General features: G+C 39.9%; 4 protein-coding genes across 10 annotated transcripts in view; 3 read left to right on the top strand and 1 right to left on the bottom strand.

Annotated features, from left to right (window-relative positions):
• The window catches only part of ubr4 (ubiquitin protein ligase E3 component n-recognin 4), a 55,421-nt gene extending 50,175 nt beyond the window's left edge, over positions 1-5,246 (top strand). For all 7 annotated transcript variants that reach the window (XM_067525688.1, XM_067525689.1, XM_067525690.1 and 4 more), the window contains 11 exons: positions 176-349; positions 427-526; positions 716-934; positions 1,088-1,201; positions 1,678-1,820; positions 1,939-2,064; positions 2,159-2,353; positions 2,539-2,763; positions 2,977-3,067; positions 3,287-3,449; positions 4,167-5,246. In XM_067525688.1, coding sequence (XP_067381789.1) covers positions 176-349; positions 427-526; positions 716-934; positions 1,088-1,201; positions 1,678-1,820; positions 1,939-2,064; positions 2,159-2,353; positions 2,539-2,763; positions 2,977-3,067; positions 3,287-3,449; positions 4,167-4,231 — 1,615 coding nt within the window. In that variant the 3' untranslated portion in view covers positions 4,232-5,246. The remainder of the gene's footprint in view (positions 1-175; positions 350-426; positions 527-715; positions 935-1,087; positions 1,202-1,677; positions 1,821-1,938; positions 2,065-2,158; positions 2,354-2,538; positions 2,764-2,976; positions 3,068-3,286; positions 3,450-4,166) is intronic.
• Positions 5,247-10,335: 5,089 nt separating this feature from the next.
• LOC137140292 (transcription factor HES-5-like) lies at positions 10,336-11,909 on the top strand. Its single transcript, XM_067528565.1, has 2 exons — positions 10,336-10,637; positions 10,748-11,909. The coding sequence occupies exons 1-2, from the start codon at positions 10,383-10,385 to the stop codon at positions 11,195-11,197; spliced, it is 705 nt and encodes a 234-aa protein (XP_067384666.1). The 5' UTR covers positions 10,336-10,382; the 3' UTR covers positions 11,198-11,909.
• A 3,395-nt stretch (positions 11,910-15,304) lies between these two features.
• her12 (hairy-related 12) lies at positions 15,305-16,468 on the top strand. The gene is made up of 2 exons (XM_067527396.1): positions 15,305-15,407; positions 15,513-16,468. The coding sequence occupies exons 1-2, from the start codon at positions 15,339-15,341 to the stop codon at positions 15,915-15,917; spliced, it is 474 nt and encodes a 157-aa protein (XP_067383497.1). The 5' UTR covers positions 15,305-15,338; the 3' UTR covers positions 15,918-16,468.
• Positions 16,469-16,942: 474 nt separating this feature from the next.
• tas1r1 (taste receptor, type 1, member 1) lies at positions 16,943-24,156 on the bottom strand. Its single transcript, XM_067527844.1, has 6 exons — positions 23,951-24,156; positions 22,566-22,893; positions 21,720-22,487; positions 21,404-21,622; positions 20,535-20,655; positions 16,943-19,983 (listed from the first exon to the last, which is right to left on the bottom strand). The coding sequence occupies exons 1-6, from the start codon at positions 24,136-24,138 to the stop codon at positions 19,058-19,060; spliced, it is 2,550 nt and encodes an 849-aa protein (XP_067383945.1). The 5' UTR covers positions 24,139-24,156; the 3' UTR covers positions 16,943-19,057.
• Between the last annotated feature and the right edge of the window lie 1,525 nt (positions 24,157-25,681).

Raw genomic sequence — 25,681 nt, forward strand, 5'->3', positions numbered from 1 at the left:
TTTCAAAATGTGGCATGTCCTTAAACGCATTGAAGCTCTGCCAGTAATTAAATTGCCAAACAAATCAAGCTGATAATTTAACAGTGCCATGTGTTTTCAGAGTGTATTCAACTTTGCAACCAAGAATGTGATGACTTTTTTTATTTTTATTTATTTATTTATTTATTTTTTAAAGGTATGATGAGGAGCATAGTGCAGATGACAAAGTCTTTCTGGATTGCTTCTGTAAAATTGCGGCTGGAATCAAAAATAACAGCAATGGCCATCAGCTGAAAGATCTTATTCTCCAGAAAGGAATCACTCAGAGTGCACTAGACTACATGAAGAAACATATTCCAAATGCCAAAAAGTAAGTCTCTCACAGTGCCAGGTCTATTAAAACCTTGAATATAAACGTATTCTTCCTAATTCAAATTATCTCATTAGTCTGGATGCAGATGTCTGGAAGAAGTTCCTCTCAAGACCAGCTTTACCCTTCATTCTCCGATTACTCCGTGGTTTGGCCACCCAGCACCCCCCAACACAGGTTCGGTACTTTAATCAAAAATATATGTCTAAAACAAATATACCAGTGCTTCTTATTACACTACAGTTAATGTGATTACTTTAAGAAAATTATAATATTTCTCCAGTTTGCAAACACAGCATCAGCATTCCTGTTTCAAAGCAAGCTACCTGACAAACATGACCTGTTGTCTTTCTGTTTACTGTCCAGGTGCTAATAGGCACAGATTCTATAACTAACTTACACAAGCTGGAGCAGGTATCCAGTGACGAAGGCATCGGCACCTTGGCGGAGAATCTTCTGGAGGCCCTGAGGGAGCACAGTGATGTCAAACTGAAGATTGAAGCAGCCCGTAGGGACACTAGAGCTGAGAAGAAGCGGATGGCTATGGCTATGAGACAGAAGGCCTTGGGAACACTGGGCATGACTGTACTGTATTCCTCTTTTATCTTAGTTTTCTCTTTTTTCTCCTTTGTTGAAATGCTGCTCATTTGAATCTCTGCCTTCATCACATTGTTTCATGTTAGTAACACAGCATGTTGTTATATAGTTGATTTGGTTTTGTATGTGTTTGCCTTTTAGACGAATGAAAAGGGTCAAGTGGTGACTAAGACCTCACTGTTAAAGCAAATGGAGGAGCTAATAGAGGAGCCAGGCTTGACTTGCTGTATCTGCAGAGAAGGATACAAGTTCCAGGTACAACTGCACTTCCAGGATTTTGAGTTTTATATCATGTCATTTATAAACACAATGCTAAATCAATCATTAATTGTGGTTTATGCTTACAGAGTTTGGTTTGATAACAGCATTTTATTTGAAAACGTCATTGGATCTAGTCTTGCTCCAGTCGCTAGTATTGTTGCTGTGGCAACGTGTTAATAATTTCTTGGGGATGTTATTCAAAACCTTGATTCAAGGAAGCTAAAGATTTGTTTACCTGCTGATGCAAATGTCAACAAACTCATGTCGGAATCATTGAGTGTACCTATAAAATATAGAATTGTAGTAATTGTTTCAAGTCTTAGACCATGACAAAAAGCTACAATTTTTAGTTTGGAAGAAATTATTTCAAAGCATATTTAGGGAGATTATATCAGTTCTATTCTTGTTGTATTCATTGGGCATTGGGGTGTTTTGAATTAACATGTTACTCCTTGTCTCTATTATCTTAGCCAACCAAAGTTCTGGGTATTTACACATTCACAAAGCGTGTGGCCTTGGAGGAGTTTGAAAACAAACCTCGCAAGCAGCAGGGCTACAGCACTGTGTCGCACTTTAACATAGTCCACTATGACTGCCATCTGGCAGCTGTCAGGTAACAACAAACTGAATCATGTACCTGCTGATATTTAGAGTAATTTAGATTTTCTTGCTTTAAGTTCAACTTCAGTTTAATCAGAGTTTTTTTTAATTTTTCCTGTTTCTGGGGATAGGCTGGCTCGTGGGCGAGAAGAGTGGGAGAGTGCTGCTCTCCAGAATGCCAACACAAAGTGCAATGGGCTGCTTCCTGTGTGGGGGCCACATGTGCCAGAATCAGCTTTTGCTACATGCTTAGCAAGGTATAGGCGTGCATCAACACAGACACAGACAGAACAACTTTCCCTAATAAAGCACACAGTGAATCATTCCCAACTGGATTTCCCTCCTGTACAGGCACAATACATATCTACAGGAGTGTACAGGCCAGCGGGAACCCACGTACCAACTCAATATCCACGACACCAAACTGCTTTTTCTGCGCTTTGCTACTGAACAGTCATTCAGCGTGGACACAGGAGGGGGGGGGCGAGAGAGCAACATCCACCTTATCCCCTATATCATCCACACTGTCCTCTACGTCCTGAATACGTATGTACATTTTATTTTTCTACGTAAAATGGTATCTGACGACAACAAATTATTACACATTTAGTTAGTAACAGTAACCAACTGCTAGATATTTTTCATACTATAATGAGGTTTAAAGATAAAACATTCAGGTGATTTGTGTTTTTTCCAATTGTTATCTCATTATGCTGCAATGTCACTGCCAGTACACGGGCTACATCTCGGGAGGAGAAGAACCTGCAGAGTTTCCAGGAGCAGCCATGTGAGAAGTGGGTGGAGAGCTCCTACGAGGTTGAAGGGCCACACTATTTTACCATCTTGGCCATGCACATTATGCCACCTGAACGATGGAGGAGTTCGCGCATGTACTTCCTACGAAGGCTCCTGGTCACCACACATGCCCGCAAAGTCTCAACTGTCTGCACCAACAAGTATGGGACTTAACTTCTTTCACATTTTTCTGTTCCTCTCTAGGAATGGTGAAGCAATTTTGTTTTCAGGTTGGAACAAGTTATAAATAGGAACATGCCATATTATTATTGTTTGTAAGGTGGCATTTAATGGTACTCGGTTTACTTTCATTTCAAAGTACAATTTATTGCAAAACAAGCCCGAGTCTAATTTCTTTTTTCCTTTCTTATCAGACTTACAGACAAAGCACCAAAGGAATACGCAGTCTATCGCTCACCTCTTCTCTTTTGGGGCCTGGTGGATCTTGTCTATGACATGTTCAGGGTAAGTAACATAATTCAGTGTTGATGCCACAAACATACTTTACAAAACAGTGAAAGTCTGCTGTGCTTTGATTGATTTGCTGCTGATCAGTTTGATTAAAAAAACTCCTTTGTTTGACATCAGCTGGACAGTTGTGGTGTTACAAAGTTCTTACTTTATGAGATGACGTAATATAGTGGTGGATGACTTTTCTTTCTTTTCTTCTTTTTGAACATACAGAAAGTACCCACCAGCACCACAGAGGGGGGCTGGTCATTCTCGCTGGCAGAATATGTCCGTCACAATGACATGCCCATCTATGAGGCTTCAGAGCGCGTGCTCAGGGCCTTCCAGGATGAACTCATGCCTGCTGAGTCCTTGTCAGAGTTCTTTGATGTTGTAGGTCAGTATCCAGAAGCACCTGATTAAAGGATATATTTACATGTTTTATCAGCTTTTGCTTGCAATTTCTTCTGTTAGTTAAGGTCTTTAATAAATCCTGTCTAAGTTAAAGGAGTCACAGTCCTTCCTCTGGGCAAACATGTTTTTAAAATTATTTCAAAGACGATATGACGAGTATGAGCCTCAGCCTTTTAAATTAGTTAGATTAGGGGCATCTTTTGAAACGTTTGGCTGCCTTTTTTTTTAAGTATATGTCAGTTTCCTCATACTGCAGCTTAACAAGGAAACACAAAATTAGAAATTTATTCCATAAAGAACAAAACACTTTGGCTCATATTTACTTGATTTGATTAATTCTGCCTACTGGAGCCCCCATCACATTAATTCCTTTAGGAAAAGATCAGTTCATGAACAGACTGAGCAGGAGGAGTGATTACAGCATTACAGCAACCTCCCTCAGTTTTGATATAAACACAGAGAGGTTTTCTAGACAGATGGAAAGATGTGAATCTTATTACTTTACAACTCATCCAAGATGTTGAAATAAAAAGAGATTCAGCAGTTCAGCTTTTGTGATTGTTCTTCAAATCTGCTTTGGTCGTCTCTCTTGTAACTCTACCTTTTCATTGAGGATTTGGCTTTAAATTCTTCTAGTTCTAAATTGCAACATGGCATTAAGATTATGTAAAGCTTGATGTCTCCCTTTTTTCCCCCCCAGGTCTTCTCTCTGAAATCACAGACCCTGACCTCTTCCTGCAGGATTTGTTGAACTCTTTGCCCTGATGGCCAAACCAAAACCCTTGCAACACACAACAGATCACAACAAATAATGTTGGGGCACCTACCCACTAAAAAAAAATAATAATAATTTTCTCTTTTTACACACTGACACATGCAGAGTACACACAAAGAGTATACACCTTGTTTCCCACTCCCCTCCTTTCCCCATATGACAACTTCAAAATAACTTCAGAATCTATGTGTAATCTAAAGAAATCATCCACTTTTAACACACAACACATTGCTGTTAAAGAGTTGGGGGACACACTAAAACAGAATTTTACATGTTGTCCCTTTGATTCAGACCACTTTATTGGTGGTCATTAAATCAGAGACATTTTGTGTATTTTCTGGTTCACGACTGTTACCACCAACAAACCTGAAACTTCACCATTTTTCTGTCTTGTTCCAGAATGAGAAAATTGAATTATTCATTTCCAAAAATCATTGTTGTCCAGTCGATGGGAATAATTCGTGAATTCTGTTTTGGAGTGGAAATATTTTTTGGATTTTCATCCCCCCTCCTAATATTGGGATGCAATGTTAAAGTAACTAAAATGTTTTTGGGATTTGACCCAGCAAGTATTGCAAATGGCATTTGATTTTATCATTTTCCTATTTTTTGTTTTCTTTTGTCTATTTTTGGGGGGACTAAGTTTGTTTTTGGTCCGGGCTTTTATAAAATGGCAGAAGATTTCAGTGTCACATGGTTACAAGCTAACCTGTCCTTTTCTTCTGGGCTTTTGCTGTTTGGTCTTCATGTAGGTTGTAACTGGAATTTGAGTGTTGGGCAGAAGAAATGTTTTTGTGATTCAGTGTGTATATGTATAAGGTTTATTTTATCAACCTCAGAAGTAAAATAAGTAAAAGAATGATGAATAAAAGATTTTTTTTTTCCCATAAAGCTATGCCTTGATGACAAAGTAAACTTTGGACTAGTGAAAGATTCCATCTGTTGCAGTGAATTATCTGACCTGTCTAAATGAATAATAAAACAGACCTACATTATATCCTAAAATTCAAATTTCTTTGGCTAATTGTGTCATGGTCATCTTTTTTCAACGGTAGTTTCTTTACTTCTCAACTAATTTTGACTTTTTGTTAAGTCGGCTATTTATGAGTAGCCTATGATAAAAGTCCAAGATCTGATCCATGGCTAACCTGCTGCACCTACACTCTGAAATACCATCTGTGTTTAAATTACAAAACTGCAAATGATGGTGTCGTCTAATGCGGTAAAATGCCCCATGGAAAGGTGCAGAATAGAAACATCTTTAAGAGTTTCACTTTCAAATTGGATCAGATGAGTGAGAAGAATTGCCATTCATATAGTCCGCAAGATTTTTTCTTAAACAGATAATGCCTATTTTGACAGAAGCCTTGTGCAAAGCACTAGAAATCGAGCTAATATATATTAAAGTCAAGTGGCTTTTTCTTGTCAATACACAGTGAAAGGAAATGTTCCCCCCAGGACAATGGCACTACACACATAGGCTACTAGTTAAAGTGAACAAATGGTTAACAAAAAGTGAAGTTTATTTTTTGACACCCTCTATATGGCATCCTGTTAAATGAAGTTCTGCAGTATTTTATTTGGTTCACTCTATTAACTGATTTTGCTGATCAGTTGTGTTTTTTCCTTGTGCACTGTATCAACAAACACAATTCACTATTTAGGAAAAAACACAAGCAAATTAACTTGTAATGATCTCTAAGTCCCCAAACAGCCCTTTTACAAATCATTCAAATGTCAATCTGTAATTATTTGGAAAATTTCACTGAAGACAGCTTCAGTTACACTCCGCTCCAGTTGGGGCCAATTCCTTTATTTTTGCTGTGGGCTGCAAACATTTGGATTCAATATCAAAAGATGAATATGAGACAAGAGATCAACAGTTCAGCTTTTATTTCCAGGTGTTTACCTCTGGGTCCAATACACAGCTTAGAATATTAAGCCTTTTGTTTGAACCAACTCATATGAGTAGAGGATAACGAGCTTCGTGCATGAGAGCAATGTTATTTGCATGGAGAGAAAAAGCTCCTGTGTGACTGAATGTACTGTAGATGTCTATGGTTCTTAATTTTGGCTATTGCATTAAATTTGGTTTGACATATCTCATTTTTCTATTCAGATGCAAACCTACTTATACTAAAGGTGTGACTTTACTGTAGAATTGTGGCCATAAACACCTGTCTCTCAACTGGCTCTGCACGTTCCTTCTGTTGATCAATTTAGAAGAAATAACTGATAACCCCATCTGTTCTGAGCCATGTGATTTTGATCTCTCTACTTCCTGCTTTATCAAGGCCACTAGAGGGCAATATCCATTAATATTAAGTCACATGGATATCTCAGATAAAATACTTGATCCATAGAAAAACAACTCTTTAATACGGACAATCAAAGTGACCAATATGAATTTTGCATTTGCAACTTCATCTTCATCTCATGAAAATTAACAGTTAAAGGTGGTTTCACACAGTCCATAAACATCAAGATCAATTTATTTTTAACATGCATATGAAAGCACATTTTGCACAATTCACTTATGGCTTTCAACAAGACATTTTATACATGACATTTAAGAAATAACACAACTTAATGTTGCAAAAACATTTTTTTAAAAAAAGTATGCATTAGCATAAAAAAATGTCCCCTTTTTACAAGGGAATAGCTTTTTAATAAAACCTCAACATGGTCTTTAAGTGACCAGTTGCAAGGAAAACTAAGGTTTAAGGCATAAAATGCACATTCTCAGGCTCATTTGAGGCCTAATGCAATCACAGTGTAAACAGTCAACTACACTTACTGTTGAGTAAACGCACCCAAAAAAGGTTAAAACAACAAAAGTCATTACATTTTGTTGTAATCTACTTTTTTAGAAAACATTTTTCTATGTGAAACTTCTTTTTGAAGCTTACAGACATTCAAACACACACACACACACACACAGAGTCCCACATCTTGTATCACATTTCAGGCTGTCTTCATGCATATGTCCACTTCAGCAAAGCGGTGCTACATCCTCAGCAGGTGAGGGGAACAGCCTCAAGGCCTGTCTGGAGGTTTTGTTGTAGCCATTATGGAAAATCAAGGCCTTTTTCACTGTGAAGAAGGAGACTGTCTTGTCCCACATATCAGCGCAAGATGCTCCAGTGTTGAGTTGACTCTCCAAGGCTGTTCTGAGCCTCACAGCTCTGTCTGTCCTCTTCCTCTCCATAATCATCATCCTGCACATGCTGAGGAGAAAGGATAAACATCTGATTACTTATGGACACAGAAAATAGACTTTTAAGCTTAGCTGTTGACTGATATCCACGACTATAACTGCTATTTAAAAGGTTAATCCACCAACATTATAAAAATTTAAATGGAGATGATGATCTGCTTTGTTCACTTTTTAGATGTGCTTATGATGCTAAGGAGTTAAACAGAATTGAATTTGTAGTGTTCCCAGCAGTTCAATATTACATTTAATAAATATAAACAGCAACAAGTATTTCTTTATCACTTCTGAAGTACTTCGGACAGTCCTCTTTCTTTAAAGAATTTTTATTTGATATGCGTTGGAGTCCCCAGAAACTGGTCAGTGTATTCTGTTGACTGGAAATCTGCAAATCTAACTCAATTGTCTCAGCAAATCACAGAGAGACATTCATCTAGGACAACTAGTCCTAGTCAAAAGACCCAAGATTGTAAATCGCTTTTAGTTATTTGGGTTAATTGACCCTTTAACAGATCCTTTTAAGAGTTCAAAACATCCAACGACTGCTGGGAAGAATTTTGTCAGCCCTCATTCAGAGCCAAAACACCAAATCAGTCCTGGACCTAGAATGACCTCAGTAAAAAGGTATGATATGAGGATGAGAGAAATTAAGTTTCTCAACTTACATTGCGTGTTGGTCCCTCATGGTGAAATGCAGTTAGGTGGTATCAGTCTATGCCGGTGATGGGCACAAGTAGGTTATGATTACACACAACACATCTTCCAGCCTTTATATACTTCAACCAACTTTCCCATCGATTTAATGCAATGCTGGTTCTCACAGTTTTTGGCCAATCACAAAGCAGTGTTATGACAATAGGATGTGGATAAATCAGTTGAATTCATGGGGTACAATGGCCCCAATCCAAACAAACAGGTGGGAGGGGCCTCTTGTCACTCAGCTGATGTGCCACAATGAGGGAGATGTCCGCGTTGTTGTTTCCACAGGGAATGATATGTTGTGGGAACATGGTGGAAAAACATCTGCCTGAGTTTGTTCTGCATGGGGGAGAACGTCTAAAACTAAACGGCATGTGTTCCAGCAAAAAGAACAAACTTTCAGTATTACACTTTGTAATGTTGTGTTTATCTTTTTTATGTATGACTGTTTTCTGAAACCTCTTTTAGTAGTAACAACCTCATAATGTAGCTCAAAGTTCCCTTTTCCTGAATTCCCTCAAATGTTTATTTCACACGTTAGTTTAGGACCATATCTATCACAAACTTTTAACTTTGAAGCAAAGTTTCCCATCATCCACACAATCACACACACTCCCACATGCCATTCTTCTTCTTCTCTTTCTGTCTCTATTTCAGCCTCTCCAATTCTCACGGTGAACGTCTCCCATGCTTGATTGGCTGACAATAGCAAACGATCCATCCAGATGGTGTGCCTGGAAACCCTGTTCACAGTTCTGTCTTCCTGGGTGTGTGTGTGCATTGGGAGGGGGAGGTTAGTCACTCAGTCTTTGTTCAACAGGGCACACTTCCTTTGTGCAGCCGGCCTCAGTGTCATTAACACTGAAGTGTGGGAAGCCCGGGACCACAGCGGCTCCCACGTTCCACACAGGCAGGAAGGGAGCGTGTGACTGAGACGTGGCCAGCGGCAGGCGTTCAGCCAGCTGTGTGTATGTGTGTGTGGGTGTGAGGGAAAGTGAATGAAAGTGTGGCTGTCTGTGTGAGTATGTGAGGGCTCGACGGATGTGTAAACATGTGCTGGGAGTGTGGACACTGTTTGAATGTTTACAGCTGAAGCACTTGTCTTAACAGTTTAAATCATATTGAAGTTGACCGATTTTTTCTATCCAGTGTTAGTATTGGCAGTTTCCAGGTGTTTGAATGGGTTGTTCACATAGTTAAAAATTATTTTTTTTCTTTATAAAACTAAACAGCAGTTAAGTAATTACCCTAAATTCTTAGAAGGGTTATTTTCTCACTTCTGGTCATCATTTCTCTCTGTGATGCTAACACTATATACACAAAAATAATTGTTGAGATCTGGGAACATTGTAACATTGCTGCAACAGAGTCCAACATGAAACAGAAGAGTCAAAAAAAATGTGTTTACTCTCAGAACAGCTTCATTTTGACATAACCTTTAAGCAAGGCAACCATGTAGATGATAGAAACTCGATACACTAGGTCAGAGTTGACGCAGGAATTGGGTCCAACACTAAGATCTCTGAAAGTTGTCCCACTTCAATCCAGTAAATGTGCACAGGAAGACAACTTGTGTTTAGTGTTTGCATATCTAACAAACTCCATTTAAAAAGGTCACTGGGACACAAAAATATAATTCTACAGATTCTCTCATTTTCAAATTAGGAGACTTTATTAAGTCCCAAAAATTGCAGAGAAGCTCAATATTCTGTTGGTCTCTGAGACATCTCAACTGTTGCACGGTTCCACGAGGAAAGTCTGCCGTGTCACAGTGGTGGAAGTGGCTGCATGTAGGTCCTTTCTAATGGTTGGCCCACTGTAACACCCACGTGTGCCTGGTGGCCGAGGCACTTTGTGCTCAATTATGTGGCAGTGGAGATGACATGAGACAGCGGTGTGCTTCCCCCTGGGTTCACCACTTTCCCATATCAACACAAGCACTGGGTCATTCTCCCAGCTACACTCCCCCCCCACCCCACCCCACCCCCGCGCGCGCGCGCGCGCGCACACACACACACACACACACACACACACACACACACACACACACACACACACACACACACACACACACACACACACATACACACACACACACACACACACACACACACACACACACTCTCCCCGCTCCATCCACCGCGAGCTCTTTTTCCCCCAGTCTATTCCTCCACCTGCTCCCCAGAGACACATACATTGTCCCCACAGCTATAAACACTTCATTGAGCATGTGGCAGCCCTGCGTTCCTCAAAGCCCTTCCCAGCGCTTTGATTGGCTCGGGGACTGTGAGAAACTCCAACCAGCCCAAGACCCACACATTCATATGGAAATTTGGGTGTATAAATATGGGGCAGAGGTAAAGGCAGCTCATACTCAACTTGCTCTTCAAACCGAGCAGGACCGCTCCGACTCTACAACTATGGCACCCACTGTTGTTAGACAAGCAAGCTACTCCAAGGATCACGTGACTCCTCCTCATAAGGTAAATACCTTTTCAGTGAAGTCACATTACTCTGCATTCAAATGGGTTACTTTGATATCAGAAAAATTAGTTTCAAGTGGATTAAATTGTTTTCTTTTTCTTTTCTTCAGCTGAGAAAGCCAATGGTGGAGAAACTTCGCAGAGACCGCATCAATACCAGCATCGAGCAGCTGAAATCCCTTCTGGGTCCAGAGTTCCTCAGGCAGCAGCCAGACTCCAAGCAAGAGAAGGCCGATATCTTGGAGATGGCTGTAACTTACCTGAGAAGCTGGCAGCAGAAGAAGCAGCTGCAGCAGCAACAGCAGCAAGGCAGCATGACATCCAGCCTCATGACTGCCAGTGACAGCTACTCCCACTGCGTGCAGGAGGCTGTCAGCTTCCTCTCCCATTGTGAGGTCCAGACCCAGGCCCACAGGCGTCTGCTCAGCCACTTCCAGGGCCTTCAGGCGTCCAGAAGGACCAGCCCCTGCAACCTCTCTACTCCTGGGTCTCCCCTCCATCAGGTTAGCTCAGACAAGGGTGTGAGCCAGGCCAGCAGCGCTCTGTGGAGGCCCTGGTAGGATGGAGGCAGCCTCAGCTCTACAAAAACAGAGAGAGAGAGACCTATGTCTGTGGATGTCATGGACAGAACGTAGAAGAATCACTGAAGTCTTTTTCCTTCTGCTTTGGAAGAAGACTCAGTGTTGCTAAGTGTTTTATTAAATTGGCACAACATGCCGGTATTCCTTTGGAAGGACTGAAATGATTCAGGTTTTACTGAACATATGCACCATGTGTAGCCATATTATATGTATAATTTAGAGCGTGTACTCTGTGTTAATCATTCCTGTTGGAAAAGATCCTATTTGTTTTGCAAACATTACTGAGTTAGTTGTAAGACCCATATTGGGTTGAACTATTGTTTTGTTCTTGAAACACAATTTTATTGATGTTTTTAAACTGCTGTCTATTGACACTGAGTGTCTCTATTATATTTCATCAGCTTGGTGTTGATGGATTAACAACATCCCATAAACGGATCCTATGGATCCACTTGTACTGTAAATCGTGTTCTGATTATATTTTGACTGTTAGTAACTATTATTTGGCTTATGTCTTAAGAAATGTTACTGCTTAAATTGTACCTGTTAACTGTTCAGTTGTGATGTACATAATCATTATTTGCCTTTTATAAAGGCATTTTATCTTGACTGTTCAATTGCTTCTATGAGAAGTTTGACTTTGAAGAATGTAATAAATTAAAAACTTCACATGAAGTTTTGCAAACATAAACACTTGTAGTGTTTTTACTTGCAGGTAACTGCAGTGCTGAGTAAAAACTTGAATAAAACAATAGCTTGTGTTAGTGCCAACATTTATTTTCGAATAGTGTCTGATGACTAAATGAACATTTACTGAATTCCAGTGTGAAGGAGAACAGGTAGAGTTTTGACCAAGGTTTTGTAGTAGTACGAGTAGTTGTACGAAAGACTATCCAGTCATATCTGAGCACTGAACTAACACAAACTTCACAATCACACCTCACTCAGGGAAGCTGTGGCACGAGAATCAAAGTTTGAGTCTGTTAGAAACTAAAACGGTGCTAGTTTGTCAGGGCAGTAGCTAACTGTCCTCAGACGTCGGTTTCTTCATTTAAACTGTGATGTCTAATACATTTACACACTTGGTATTGTTTGGTACACTTCTAAAACTGAGACAAACAACACAATTGTATATGTGGACAGGTCTGACATTGATATTACAATTCTAACTACCAGTAATGGATGCAGATCGTTTTTTTTTAACATGCACTTATTAGTTTGTAAGGAGTTTCTATCATTTTTTGTGTCATTCAGCTTGAATGATTTCACATCTTACTTTTCTGTTGAAATTGTTCACAATGTACACACATTGTAGTCACATTGCACTTTTTCTTAGATTATTCTTCCTCACTTCAGTATTTCACACAGGGATCATTCAAATCCTTTTTTCTGACCTTACTGCACAGGTGTCTAAAAAAAAACTGGGCTATGGGGACACTTCTGTTGTGGTGCCTGTGGCATCAAGTGCTTGAATTATGGTTTACAAAAGTGTTGCCCAACTATTTGGTTGTGCAGAAGTTATGGAGAGTGTGGCATGCCTGGGACTTTCTCAGGGTCTAGTTGGCCAGGCCAGATGGTCTGGCTGAAGCGGCCTCCCCTCCCCCTTTAGCAGGAGATCAAACACCATAGCTAATGTGATGTGTAACAAGACACACTTCTATTGTTCCCCTCTTGGGGCCCGTGAATAGGCACGGAGTGTGGGAAACGGGAGATACCACACTCACAGAGAGATGGCTGATGGGAAGCTGCTCTGCACCACCACAAATATGAGCAATGACCGAAACTTTATGACAGGAATTCAGAGCTCTCGGGCTGTTGGTGGGAGGGAAGCTCATCTTCACACACACTTGTAGACAAAGGCCTCCAGCATTCCGTGTAGTGCACACAAACATTCAGGGGAGGTACAAATTCACACAAACATGTTGACAAGGAAGTCAATGGAAAGGACAGATATGGTTAAACAAGAATGTGACTTGACATATAAGCACTTACTGTGTTTTCAAATGCTACAATAACGAGAATAGTGCTAAATACATGAATAAATACAAGGACGGCTTACTTATATTCAAATATGCAAGTGTAGTGCAAGAAAACAGGACTCTTTGATAATACTAACTAAAGTATTGAATGGGTGTTTTTTCTAAGTGTAAATGGATGTGATGGAAATTTCTTGATGGAATTATAAACAGTCAAACCTGCTCTCCAGCCTGCTTCCATCACTACAGTCACTTGTCATTTCATTAAGTAGCCAGACACCAAGTACCTGATGTGCATTAATTAACATTAACACTCTTACAGTATAACAATCACTTTTTTGTACATTTTACTACTTTTTAAAAACTTTGTCTGGGTTAAAAATGCTTCCAGTAAGTGAATCCTCTGACTTTTCCTTTAGTTTGCTTGAGTTTCTTTAAAGGATACGATGAAGTAGTATTTCTTCTACTTAATTAAAACACTACAGTAAGTATGGCTTATGTCTGGTGATGGTGACCATTAGCAGACGGCCTGCTCTGCGCCGAGAAGTGAAGCCCGTTGACTTGATTTTTCCCAGATGGACCAGGGCACAGAGTTTCTGTTTGTCCCGTAACAAAAGATCAATTAACATTCCCAGTGGAGCACTGAGGAGCGGCATGGCCTTTGTAGCTCATTTACCCTGATGTTGGGGACTGGTGGGAAACTTGGGAGATGGGACTACTCACACTGCTCCACAAGGTCAGCTTCACATCTGGGGCCAGCCAGTGATGAAGACCCTCAGAGGCACATAGCCCGCATACTCATAATGCCATTAACTTGACACTAATTTGACACAGTTCCTCTTTAAAGAGACCTCCAGACCCTCAGCACAAGTCTGCCAACAGTTTTCCAGCAGGAATCCATCACTAATATGTAACTAAATCACCAATAATTCATATGTGAGCTGTTTCACCACATATAATTGAATATGCAGGTGGAAACTAAACAAACTAACAGCGAACATCTTTAATGTCAACACAGTTTAAAAATCAACATCAAACTTTGTGTTTTACAACACATTCATAGGTGTCTTTCTCATCCTGCTGTCAACAGGTGTGAAGGCACAACCAAATATACGATTTTAAAAAAAAATGTCTTTCAAATTCTTGGATTGTTTCCAGGCCCACGTAGGCCAACATACTGTGTAATAATACCGACCATTTTTCCTCATGGTGGGAACTCAGTGATTAGAAAAGGTCTTGTGATGTCACGTGGTTTCACGAGTACGCGTAGTATAACGCAGGTGAAACCGCGACTAAAATGCGCTTTTTTTCTTATTTGAACTTAGGAAAGGGATTTACTAAATCAAAGAGTCACGCTATGCACAACAGGCCATTTGACGCACGTGGACTGCGCCCGTGCTTCCGCACGTGGTCTTTTCGACTCGCGCCAAGACAAAAGTGGCCACCTGATGATTTTCGCACCTGAGACTCGACACAGTAGCGGCCTTTGATCCGGGTTATTACGAGCAGGGTTTCTTCACACATTATATCTGTGTGAAAAACCTGGACGCATGAAGCAGCCCAAGGCAACAGGGGAAATAAAACACGCTTCTCTGGCGTCTGTTTTCTGTTTTCCTCATTTTAAACACAGTGTATGATGATAAAGGGTGCAAACAGTTTCTTCTAAAAGCAACGTGTCCACCTGCTTCTTTACTGCACTGCCATGCGTTTTGAGGAAGGGAAACCTTTGAAGAGAAATGAAAGCCCTCAGTTTAAATTGTTTTGTTGCAGAGAAGCATTTGGTCTTTAATTGCAGTCTCCCCACTTTGAAGGTGTTCAGATTTGTGTGTATCACTCTCTTATTCTACACGTACAAATCTAATTCTGACCATCAGCTCATGATCAATTCTCAGATGTCCAGTTGATAAAGTGTTAATTACCCGTTGCTTATCTTGGGAAACATGCCACGCACAGATACATGCTCTTTGAGTTATTGATGTGTCCTCTATTGTAGTGCTGGGAGGTCCCACTGGTCAGAGTGTGGGAACCCCAGCCCTGGCTGAGCCACATGGCTTTGTTATGCTAATCAACCAGTATAAAAGGAGACAAACAGAGCATTAGAGCTTTTCACTGCCATCCTGAAGAAACTGCTCACATCTGCATACATGGCTCCCTGTTCCACCAACTACTCCTCTATTTCCCACATCAGGATCTCCGAGAAAGACAACATCAAAGTAAGTACTGGAAGAGATTTCAGTGGTTTTGCACAAACCTTTACAGGACACACGTGTTGTTGTTTTTTTAACCAAATGCTTACGGGATGGTCTCCTCTTTCACAGCTGAGAAAACCTGTTGTGGAGAAAATGCGCAGAGATCGCATCAACAGCTGTATCGAGCAACTCAAGATCATCCTGGAGAAGGAGTTTCACAAACAGGAGCCCAATTCCAAGTTGGAGAAAGCCGACATACTGGAGATGACTGTAAGCTTCCTGAGGCAGCAGCTGCAGCCAGGCCTGTGTCACAGTGACTACAACCAAGGCTACTCTCACTGCTGGAGGGACTCTCTGCACTTCCTCTCTCCCGGGCCCAAGACAGAGACCTCTGTATCTCCTCTGCAGGGCCTTCAGCAGCACCTCCAGCAGGCCAAAAGAGCCAGCAGCTCTTCTCCAGTCAGCTCAACGCTGAGACCAGCCACACTGCATGAGAGCAGCAGCAGCAGAAGCCCTGTGTGGAGGCCTTGGTAGAGACGTGGTCACAGAGACACTATGAGACCTGAGGGGACCTGTTCTCCCTCACTATGTAGGAAATATATTTCCAGCCTGCTTATTCATGGTGGGTTTCCTTATTGTCTCATCATATTGATGGACAAGTAGTAAAGCTGAAGGCTCTCACTCATTTGGAGATTGTCCTGTTTTGACTGTGATTCACATCTGACGTGTGCCTTTTCTTTATCTTTAAAGCTGGAGGTTTATTTTGAGTGATTATTATTTTGGTGAAGTGATAGTTTACTGCAGTGGAGTTAATCTTTAAACTGCTTGATGTAACACTATATTGAATCTTCCATACCATGATTTACTGACGGCTGCTGTTGAGAATATTTCTCGTATGTTTTTGAATTATCTATGCCAATATTTTATGGATGCAGATGATGGTGTGATTTTTTTATGCTAGTGTTTGCAAGGGGTGTACATATTAATACTTTATAACAGGATATTGATATTGCTGATTTGCTATCACATTTTAAGCGCTTAAAACTCATCTGCAACATTTGTATGACAATTAATAAAAAGATACAATCATTAAAAATGCTGACTCCTGTGTCTGTTTATTTTTGTCCACTCTGTGCCCCTGGTCCCTTCTTCAGGTTCCTTCTGTGTTCTGCCATTCACACCTCAGCCTCAGCTGTTTTCCCTTGTTTGATCACCTGCTCCTGTCTCCCACAGGGATATACGTGTGTGTGTGTGTGTGTGTACATACCAGCTCAGATTGTCTAGTGCTCTTGTGCGTGCGCCTTGTGTTGTGTTTCCCGCTTCTTTAACATTTACATGGCCCTTTAACATTTACATGGCCCTTTTAAATGTGTTCCTATAGATCCCTTGTCTGCTCTATGTCTGCAGTTTGGTTGTCTATGCTGGACATAAAGCATGTACAATAAAGACAAATTTAAATTATAAAAAACAATTTCATAGATCTGTGACAATATGAATTTTATTTGCTAAAAAGTCTACAGATTCATTTTTATTCTTTATTCACAATTAATAAATCCTGTAAAATGTTCAGTGACAAGTACAAAAACACACTATGCACACTGCAATGTTTTGTTGGCAGCGACAATGTTGTCTTATGAAACCACTACTTATGAAACTACTTATGAAACCGCAACAGACATGTTCAGTATAGCAAATCTATCACAATATGTTTAAAAGTTCTCCTTCAGAAACTATGTAGTTTTATAAAAATAATGTAACATAAAGTGACATAAAAGAACAAACCTCACATGAGGATACTGTACATCATTGAGGATACTGTACATCACTGTACAGGAAGAAGCAGTGTTGCACATTTGTGATGAACAGTTTCAGCTGTGAGCTTGTGATTTAGATTTGTGATTTAAAACCCACTACATATGTTCTCATCAATAAGGTGAAATACTTAAAATATTCAGTACCATTATTGAGCAGGCTGCATATACATATCCTGCAATGAGTGTCGCCTCAGGTCTTATAGTGTCTCTGTCCATCTTGGGGCCGGCAGAAAGGACATTTTCAGGTCTGGAAAAGGGGAAAGCCAAGTAAGCTCACGATTCAACCTGCAACCTGACTTAAAATTCACTTTGTTGTCCTCCCCAGAGATCCTAGAGTGGTGAATAGCAGAGAAGATGGTGATTGAACAGAGGACCATTCCTGTGCAGATGGAGAGAGCAGATACTCTAGGATGACACTGTTAGCTCTGATATCTACTCCCTCTTAAAGGATTAGCATAAAAAAAAAATACCTCAGAGGTTAAGCAATCTCAAGCTGACTAATAGAGATAAGAGCCTTCCTGTGATATTAATCAGACTGAGAATGATATGTTGTCAGCATCTAATCGATGCCTTCTGCTTATCTCACTCTCTACTCACACAGGCTGAGCTTTATGTGCACCCTGGCAATAACTAAATGTGATTTTATGCATTGGTGGCATCCAAGAAAAAAAAGTATTGAAATTGTAAATTCAATAAATACAGTTTACTGCAATGAAACAGCCATGTGAAACAAAGACCTTCCCTGGAATTTTCATTACAATCAATCAATTTCGTTTCGTCCGAAGATTTCTTCCTTATTTTTTTGCTAAAAATCTGTTAATGTCGGTTACAAATGAAGTTTTATTTAAAATGAGAAAAGTCTGTTCAATTTAATAACACTGAACAAGACTGACACTGTTGGCTGCCACTGTCTGATGCCAAGCAATTTAATCTTTATTTCCATGTGATGCACATATTTTAAATGCCAGTGGACTAAAACATTTGTCAAATGGAACTCCTGAAATCTTCTCATCATCACCCACTCTGGGTTGTCGTGAGCTGACAATGAAACCCCTGCTTGCTCACCCGTGGCACACTTCGATTGTTGACTGAGAGTAATAGGCTGTGAGTGGATGGAAAGACTGTGGGAAAGCTAAGCTCGGACTCTACTCACACATCTACTGGTCAATAGCTCTGACCCCCCAGTCACAAAAGGCCTTTTCATCTCTTCTCTCAAACAACAGCCAACAGCAGCACTGTGGCTGTGACTGTGTGTGTGAATGCACATGCGCACAGACACACGGCAGGCCAATTGTGTATTTATTTGATATGCAATAAGATGTTACGTCACACTGCTTTGCGAACACCTTTTTTTTAATGTGACCACCTGCCACTTGTTGAATCCCTGGAAATATAATCGTGTTACTCTTTGTCAAGAGCACTTTAGCTTCTCTCTCTCTGCCCTCTGACCCACATCACATTGCTTCAGTTGACTCAGCTTTCTAAAAGATGGTCCATTAGAAATTAAAACATGTACTGTATCATGGACATTTTATTAAAAGAAACATATAACATATTAAAGTATAAGAATAAACTGTGTATTGTTATTTGTTCTGTTTATGGATACTTAGTCTGGATCTTCATGGATAAAAAACTTAGAGTTGCCGGAGCCAGATTTGCTGATTAGGAGAGCATAGGAGAGCATGACCTCTGACCTCTGAAAAGAAACGATGCTCGACTGAGAACAAACTAATATAACTTAAAGTTTTACTGTCATTTGTCAGCTAAATATAAAACTCAATCATCAATGTAATATTTTACCTACTGTATTTGTACTACTACTCTTTCTCCAATTTTCATTAAATTAAATTCTTACAAGCCTCATTGTTTGCTCATAGTATACATTTGAATACAGTTCTTAAAATGGGCGGTCGTGTTCATTTGTGGCCTCAGGAGAATAATATAAATTTTGGGAAAGAAGTAGCCTCCGAGGAAGGCCAGGACACTGAAGAGAACTGCGAACACATTTGCAGCCATGGTAAAAGGGCTTCTGCTAATGAGGTAGAGAGTGAAGAAGCTTATCCAGGAGATCATGTACACCATGAGGCTGAAGGTGACACACTTGGCTTCATTGTAGTTGGCTGGGAGGTCTTTTCCCATGTAGCTGAAAGAGAAGCAGAGGACACTGAGCAGTGAGACATAAGCTATCTCCATGCCTGCACCAGGTGACAGGATGTTGCTGCACTCCAGGACAATGCTGTCATCATAGAAAACAAAATCTTTTGATGGCCGGGGAGGGCTGATGGACACACGGACTATAGAAATAAACAAGGGGATGAAGGAAACAAGAAAAATGGTAATCTCTGGGCCACGGTTTTGGGCCCATTTGTCATAGGCTGGAGGCAGCTTGGATGAAAATTTAAAAATGCAGACGACCTGGAGGGCGCGCACAGTGATGCAGGCCAGGCACACAGTGAAGCTGAAGATGAATAGAGGGTACTTGAGGATGCAGGTCAGAGGAGTAGGCTTGCCAAAATAGCACAAAGAGCTCATGGCAGCAGCAGTCAGGGCTGCCAGCATCAGGAGGCAGGTGCGGCCTCCGGCAGACTTGGCCACGGGTGTGTTCAAGTTGAGCAGGAGGGTTATAGCAGAGCCCAAGGTCATGAGAAGACATGCGGCCAGAAAGAAGAGCAGGGCGATGGAGAGGGGGGCGTCCCAGGCGAGCAGCAGGATGGTCCTGTTCAAACACTGATCACTGCTCGGGGGAGACCACTGCTCTGCTTGACACGGCTGGCATGTAGTGGGTTCTGCGAAAGACAAACAGCATCAAGAGGAAAGCTGGGAAATCTGAACTTGGCTTTGTCGTGTGTGATGATGTTTAAATGTAACATTAGTGAGTCACTCAAAGACTAAATGTTCCTAAACAGTTAAAATACATATTGATAAATTCTGTAATTTTCCTTAATATGGGGTCTTAAGTCTATTTGACTCCTGCATCAGGATATAATATGAGTACTCTGCACCACCTGCTGGTAAACCTCACACTCAACAGCTGAAACATTCTGCTGTGTTGGAGAGTTCACCTCACTTCAAACTAGCGCAGCTTTCAAGAATGTATCATTAGGAAAAATCATATAGAAGAAAATGACAGTGTTACAAGACTGAGGGTCATTATTTACTCCACATAATGAGACACACAGTACAATTGGTTAAAAAATTGCAAATGTTGGAATGTTTAACACTGGTTTAGGACTTTCTTAATCATTCCAGATTCATTTAACAATCTCTGAAATAATGTTTGCCATCTCCCTATTCTTTCTTCGTCGGCAAGTTACTTTTGGAAAACTTTTCATTTTACCACTTTCGTTGAGAAATGTTGCAGCAGGACAGGCCTGGCAGTCAAAGCAGCATAAGTGCTGCCCTCTCAGCACTTTTCTTTGGCCTTTCAGGCATGGTTCAGAGCAGATGGACTCCGGCACCTAAACAGAAGCAATGGGGAGATGGTTAAGACTTTATTTATTTAAGTCAACATTTTTCCAGCTGGATGAAATAACACACAGCTAATCAAACAAAAGCACTTACAAGAAGCAACAGAAATGATCTAATAAAGGCTCAAACGTTAAATGTTACCCCTTTGGATGTTATGCTCAAATCTGAATTTCTTTGTAATTTATTCAATTTATAATAGACCAAAAACTAAATGTTTAGTCTTTTGTCAAAGTATAGCTGTTAGTGCTTGTTTTAAAAATTAGACCAGATTATTCATTTATGATTGAACAAGGATTTGTTTTCATAACAATCTATTTGCTATTTATTAATTTAGGGACAATACAGCAGAACATTGTTACAAGCAATTACAGCAACCATTGTCTTGTATATAGGGCCTCTGTCCCTGAAAATAGAACATCCAAACAAATATACAGGAATATACTGTACGTGTTATTTAAAATTTCCGATTAATATTTATTATTCGTTACTTTTTGCCTTAAATACATCCAGAATGCAATGTAATATATTATTTATTTCAGTTTGGGGGAAATATGTTCAATTTGTTGTTTGTTCAATTTAATGTTTATAACCCATTTGGAAGATTTCTCACAAATAGTTGCACCATATTTTAACTAAATAAAAATGTGACAGGACAGTAGAAGAAGGAACATTGAAAACTAAACATTTTACAGAAGTATTACAAACACTGTAATCAAAAACACTTCACACTGATCTTACTGGTTTTGAATCTCCTGTGTCATGCCACTCAATCTGATCATCATTTACTGTGAACATAATGGGATCTGGACTAAAGGAGCCCACCACTCTGAGAGACCAGACTGTACCCCTCCAAATCCAGGTAACAACGTTATATCCTGTAGGCGGGTCACCATTTTTATCAAAGTACACAGAAGTGTTTCCCAGAGAGAAGTCCACTTGCTTAAGGCAAGCGAGAAGCTGAGGAAGAGACCAGAGAGGAAACATCAGTACATAGAAAAACATGATTGTCAGAGTTTTTCTTCCTTTCCAAAAATGCAAGTTTACACCTTCTCACCTGCCAGGGGTACACCCTCTTTTTCTGGCATTCTCCAGAATCACAACCAAGAGCTTGGTGCAGAGCATGAGCCACAGAATACACTGCCTTGTATACATTTAAGGCAGAGTTGATGTCATATTCCTCCAGTGAGAAATTCTTCCTGGCAAGCTTGTACAGGTCTGTGCTCTGTAGACAGATATCCTGGCTCATGGTGCCATTAGAGACATTCTGGGTGTCATTCTGCTGCATTGAAGCCACAAATGTATTTTGCTCAAACTCCTCAAGACCAGGAACAACTACACCTGTGAGGGACACACCAATCACAGTACCGATGGTGCTGATCCTAGGAATCCCTGATATAAGGGTAGCCACTGACCAGTCTTCTGTCCCAATCCACACCTTCTTAGACATGTTCCGCTCAATGACAAAAGGGAAGAAGCCACTGAGTATTGTCTTGCTGGAGAAGACTACAATGACGTTGACTTTGGTCGTCAGTATGCCATCCACTATGTTCCTCATCTTCTGGATTGTGTTAGCTGTGAGTGAGGGGATGCTTTGTTGGTAGGCTATGCAGATGCCATAGTCTGGTGCTAGCTGGGACAGGCTCTGCATGCCCTTCATGCCATAGTCATTGTCACTACCTAAGAGAGCAACCCATGTCCAGTTGAAGTGAATTAAAAGCTGGATCATAGCTGTCACTTGGTTTTTGTCGCTAGGAATTGTGCGGAAAAATGATGGGTAGAGGAACTTGTTGCTCAGCATTTCATTTGATGCTTCATAAGAGATCTAGATTAAAGCAATGCTAATTGTAAGCAATGATTGTTTCATTTTTCAAGTGCAATCATTAAAACTTTACAAACTTACTTGTGGTATGAGATAGGCACCAAGTAAAGCAGCAGGGGTGATAGTGTTGCTGCTGCTGTCTGGCCCAATCACAGCCACAGCCATCTTACTGTTTTCAAAGTCTGGATCTGTGTCTCCTTCTGCCCCAGATTTAAAGGTTCCCTGGTACTGGTTTACCAGCAAGTCCAGTGTAGCCAGGACACCAGCTGGTATTGAGCAGATATCATACATCTGGTAGCCCAGTGTCACTCCTGGTAAAAGAGATTGTGGTCCTGTGCCATTATTGATTTCTTCTACAGCAAATCTCATGGCTTGCATCAGGTGAAAGCCATGTTTGTTGGTTTTACCTCTGGAAAAGGTCAGATGTAAAATGAAATTTTGATCCAGACATATAACGTAATGCTGTACAGGATTAAAATGTAGCAATACAGAGTATGTTCTCCTTTTCTGAATTAGTTTTTTTCCCCATTGATCCAGTCTTCATCTCTGCCATTGTAAAGTTTAGATAAAACTGTGCTTAACACATGTTGGGGAACCAACTTATAGTATTTCCCTAAACTCATTGAGATGACTTTGCAAACAGTGCAGCTTTATGAAAAATAACAGTTCTTATTCATCATGATCATGAGCCTTCAAAAGATTTCTTTTTTCTGATGCAGTTTTTCTTTTCTTATTAGGAAACTCAAAATGTTGAGTGTTGTGGATAAACAGGCCTAAGTCACAGGTCCAATTATTCCTGATTAAATTTTTGTTTTGCAAACTCCTGGCTCCAGCCAGTTATGGTTAATGTCATAAGACTTCCCACAAACATTTTATATTCATACAATGCTTTTTTAATATGTTTTTTTGCTTATTTTATTTTTCAGGGGTAGTGCAGCTAAAGACCTTTCTTACCATTGTTGTAACAAATTGGCTTTTTGTAACATGCCCATGTGCACAATAAAAGAGTATAAACTTGACCACTGTGAATCCAGCAAACCAAGAACCAAGATTTTGAGTGTTCACTTCAAAGGCAAAAGTATTTAGGCTCCGAAATAACACATGGAAGATGGAAGTCAGAATAATAATAATAACAATAATCAAAATAATCATAAAGATAAGGATAATACATTTCAGCAAAAGCAAAACGTTCAGATATTTCAGGAAAAACTGCTTTTTTCAGCTTTGCTTGGAAATTCACAGTGCATTGTCTTTTTGCAAATGCTTTTTCTAGTTCAGAATTGTAATTTAGATGAAGCTTTGACAATTATTTAAGACCAGTTTTTACACAATTGTAAACAATTCCTTGGGGTTCCTTTCTCTTTCTTGCTACTGTACTGTATTTAGCCTTATGTGAAAATCATGCCACCAATTAGATGTATTTCATGTGGAGGTGAAAGTTTACTGTTCAGCAAAGAATAACTCACTTATTACATGGGATCAATGCAGGCAAGGTAGCAGTTAGTCCCATCTGATGGAGAGGAAATAGTCCTGCGATTGAGAAATCCCCATGAAGTTGCATTCCCTGTCCCCGAGATGTGTAATCCAGTTCACCAACAGCTGACTGGAGCATCAGCGGGCCAAAGAAGAGAAACACAGCACCAAACATAGCCATATGTTACCTCCTCCAGAGATGCTGAAACTCAATGTGGTTTGCAAAACGGACTAGGGGTTTTTATCAAAAGTGTTAATTCCGTGAGGGAGGGATGAGAGTATCATTTTTGCATCTTTCTAGGGAGTGTTGGTAGAGTGAAGGCCACTGGCATGTAAAATTTGTTTGGTGTTTTTTTCCATTCATATTTCCCAAACAAATCACACACAACTGGACACCAAAGCAGACACACACAATTTTTGGCTGAGTGCAGATCTATTAGTCAGACAGCTGCTGCTACACTTTATTTTAGATATTTGCATTAGACTAAATTTTGCCCTATTAGAGGCAGCTTTGAAGGGTTTTGTTGGGTCTCTCACAAATTTAACTATCTTTTTACAAAGCTGAACCCCCTTTCTTTTTACAGCTATCTTGCCAACTTACTATAAACATTATATTTTTATTGCATTGGTCAGGGCCAATGCAATGATTTAATTAAAATGAAAAGGTCTTTCTTGAAAGATATTATTTCATTGAGATTTTTCTTGGTTAAATATTTTTATTTAATTTTATGATAAGTTAAAGTTAGAAAATAACTAATACCCTTCACAGATTTAGTGAATAAACATGAGATGACTTCTGACACTTGATATTTATCAATTTGTTACTACAACATTTGGTCATTCTTTGATATTGTTAATAAAACTTACATGCTAATACGGGGTAACCAAATTTCCTGGAAGGAGTGTTTTTCATTTTTTTTACGTTTTGATAGTGATGCCTTTAGAACATTTAGACATTTTCCATGCAGTCAACAACAATGGTGACTGCATCCCATGTAAGTGACCATTTTGCAGGGCCCTGGCAAAAACCTTTTCACATTACACATTATAGCTTCTTTTTCTGCTTAGGTACAATGACAATAAAAAGACAGGTGTGCAGTGGCTGAGTTTGCATTGAGGTTGATATTTGAGGCTCATCACCTGCAATACTAACACACAATTTGCCTGATGTTCTTCTGGGTGCAGGACACAAAACCCATTATTTTCACAGGAATATTGAGGATTTTGTCAACCACCATATTATGGAGGCAAATGGACATGTAAATTGTCAAGTCTGTACAAACACAGGGATTTGAGTGAAGATATTTGCATTGTTCAAGCCTTCTCCATTTCAACAGAAAAAAAAATTGTAAAGCTTTTATGATCATTTACAGTCACACGTGCACGTCAGGCAACTGATCTAATAATGTTTTATTGTCACAGTAACATGTAATAATACTGATTGGTTTAATAGCACACTAATAAAATGAAACTATACTGTATTAATTTAAAAAATGTCAAGTCTTTGCAGCTTTCTTTAATAAATGTGGTATGATTCTGCTGAAATTCATCATAGGGGCTGCATTTTAGAGACCTTCCACAGATTTGTGAATGGGAAAGCTACCAAGATGATAGGAGATAATTACTTCCATCCCAAATACCACAAGATACAACCTTTCACCAGATACATCAATCTGCACATTATTGTAATTTTCCTTTTGATAAAATTCTGCTTATCCATTTCA

The sequence above is a fragment of the Channa argus genome, chromosome 13, assembly GCF_033026475.1.
Source record: "Channa argus isolate prfri chromosome 13, Channa argus male v1.0, whole genome shotgun sequence".
Taxonomy (NCBI): domain Eukaryota; kingdom Metazoa; phylum Chordata; class Actinopteri; order Anabantiformes; family Channidae; genus Channa; species Channa argus.

What these genes read in the sequence shown, in the direction of transcription:
- LOC137140292 (XM_067528565.1), top strand. Translation starts at nt 10,383, where the DNA reads ATGTGGCAGCCCTGCGTTCCTCAAAGCCCTTCCCAGCGCTTTGATTGG. An exon ending in ACGTGACTCCTCCTCATAAG is followed by an intron (nt 10,638 to 10,747) that starts GTAAATACCTTT and finishes TCTTTTCTTCAG; the next exon opens with CTGAGAAAGCCAATGGTGGA.
- her12 (XM_067527396.1), top strand. Translation starts at nt 15,339, where the DNA reads ATGGCTCCCTGTTCCACCAACTACTCCTCTATTTCCCACATCAGGATC. An exon ending in CCGAGAAAGACAACATCAAA is followed by an intron (nt 15,408 to 15,512) that starts GTAAGTACTGGA and finishes CCTCTTTCACAG; the next exon opens with CTGAGAAAACCTGTTGTGGA.
- tas1r1 (XM_067527844.1), bottom strand. Translation starts at nt 24,138, where the DNA reads ATGGCTATGTTTGGTGCTGTGTTTCTCTTCTTTGGCCCGCTGATGCTC. An exon ending in GCATTGATCCCATGTAATAA is followed by an intron (nt 22,894 to 23,950) that starts GTGAGTTATTCT and finishes GACCTTTTCCAG; the next exon opens with AGGTAAAACCAACAAACATG. An exon ending in AACATTTCTCAACGAAAGTG is followed by an intron (nt 19,984 to 20,534) that starts GTAAAATGAAAA and finishes TGTCTTTCGCAG; the next exon opens with AACCCACTACATGCCAGCCG.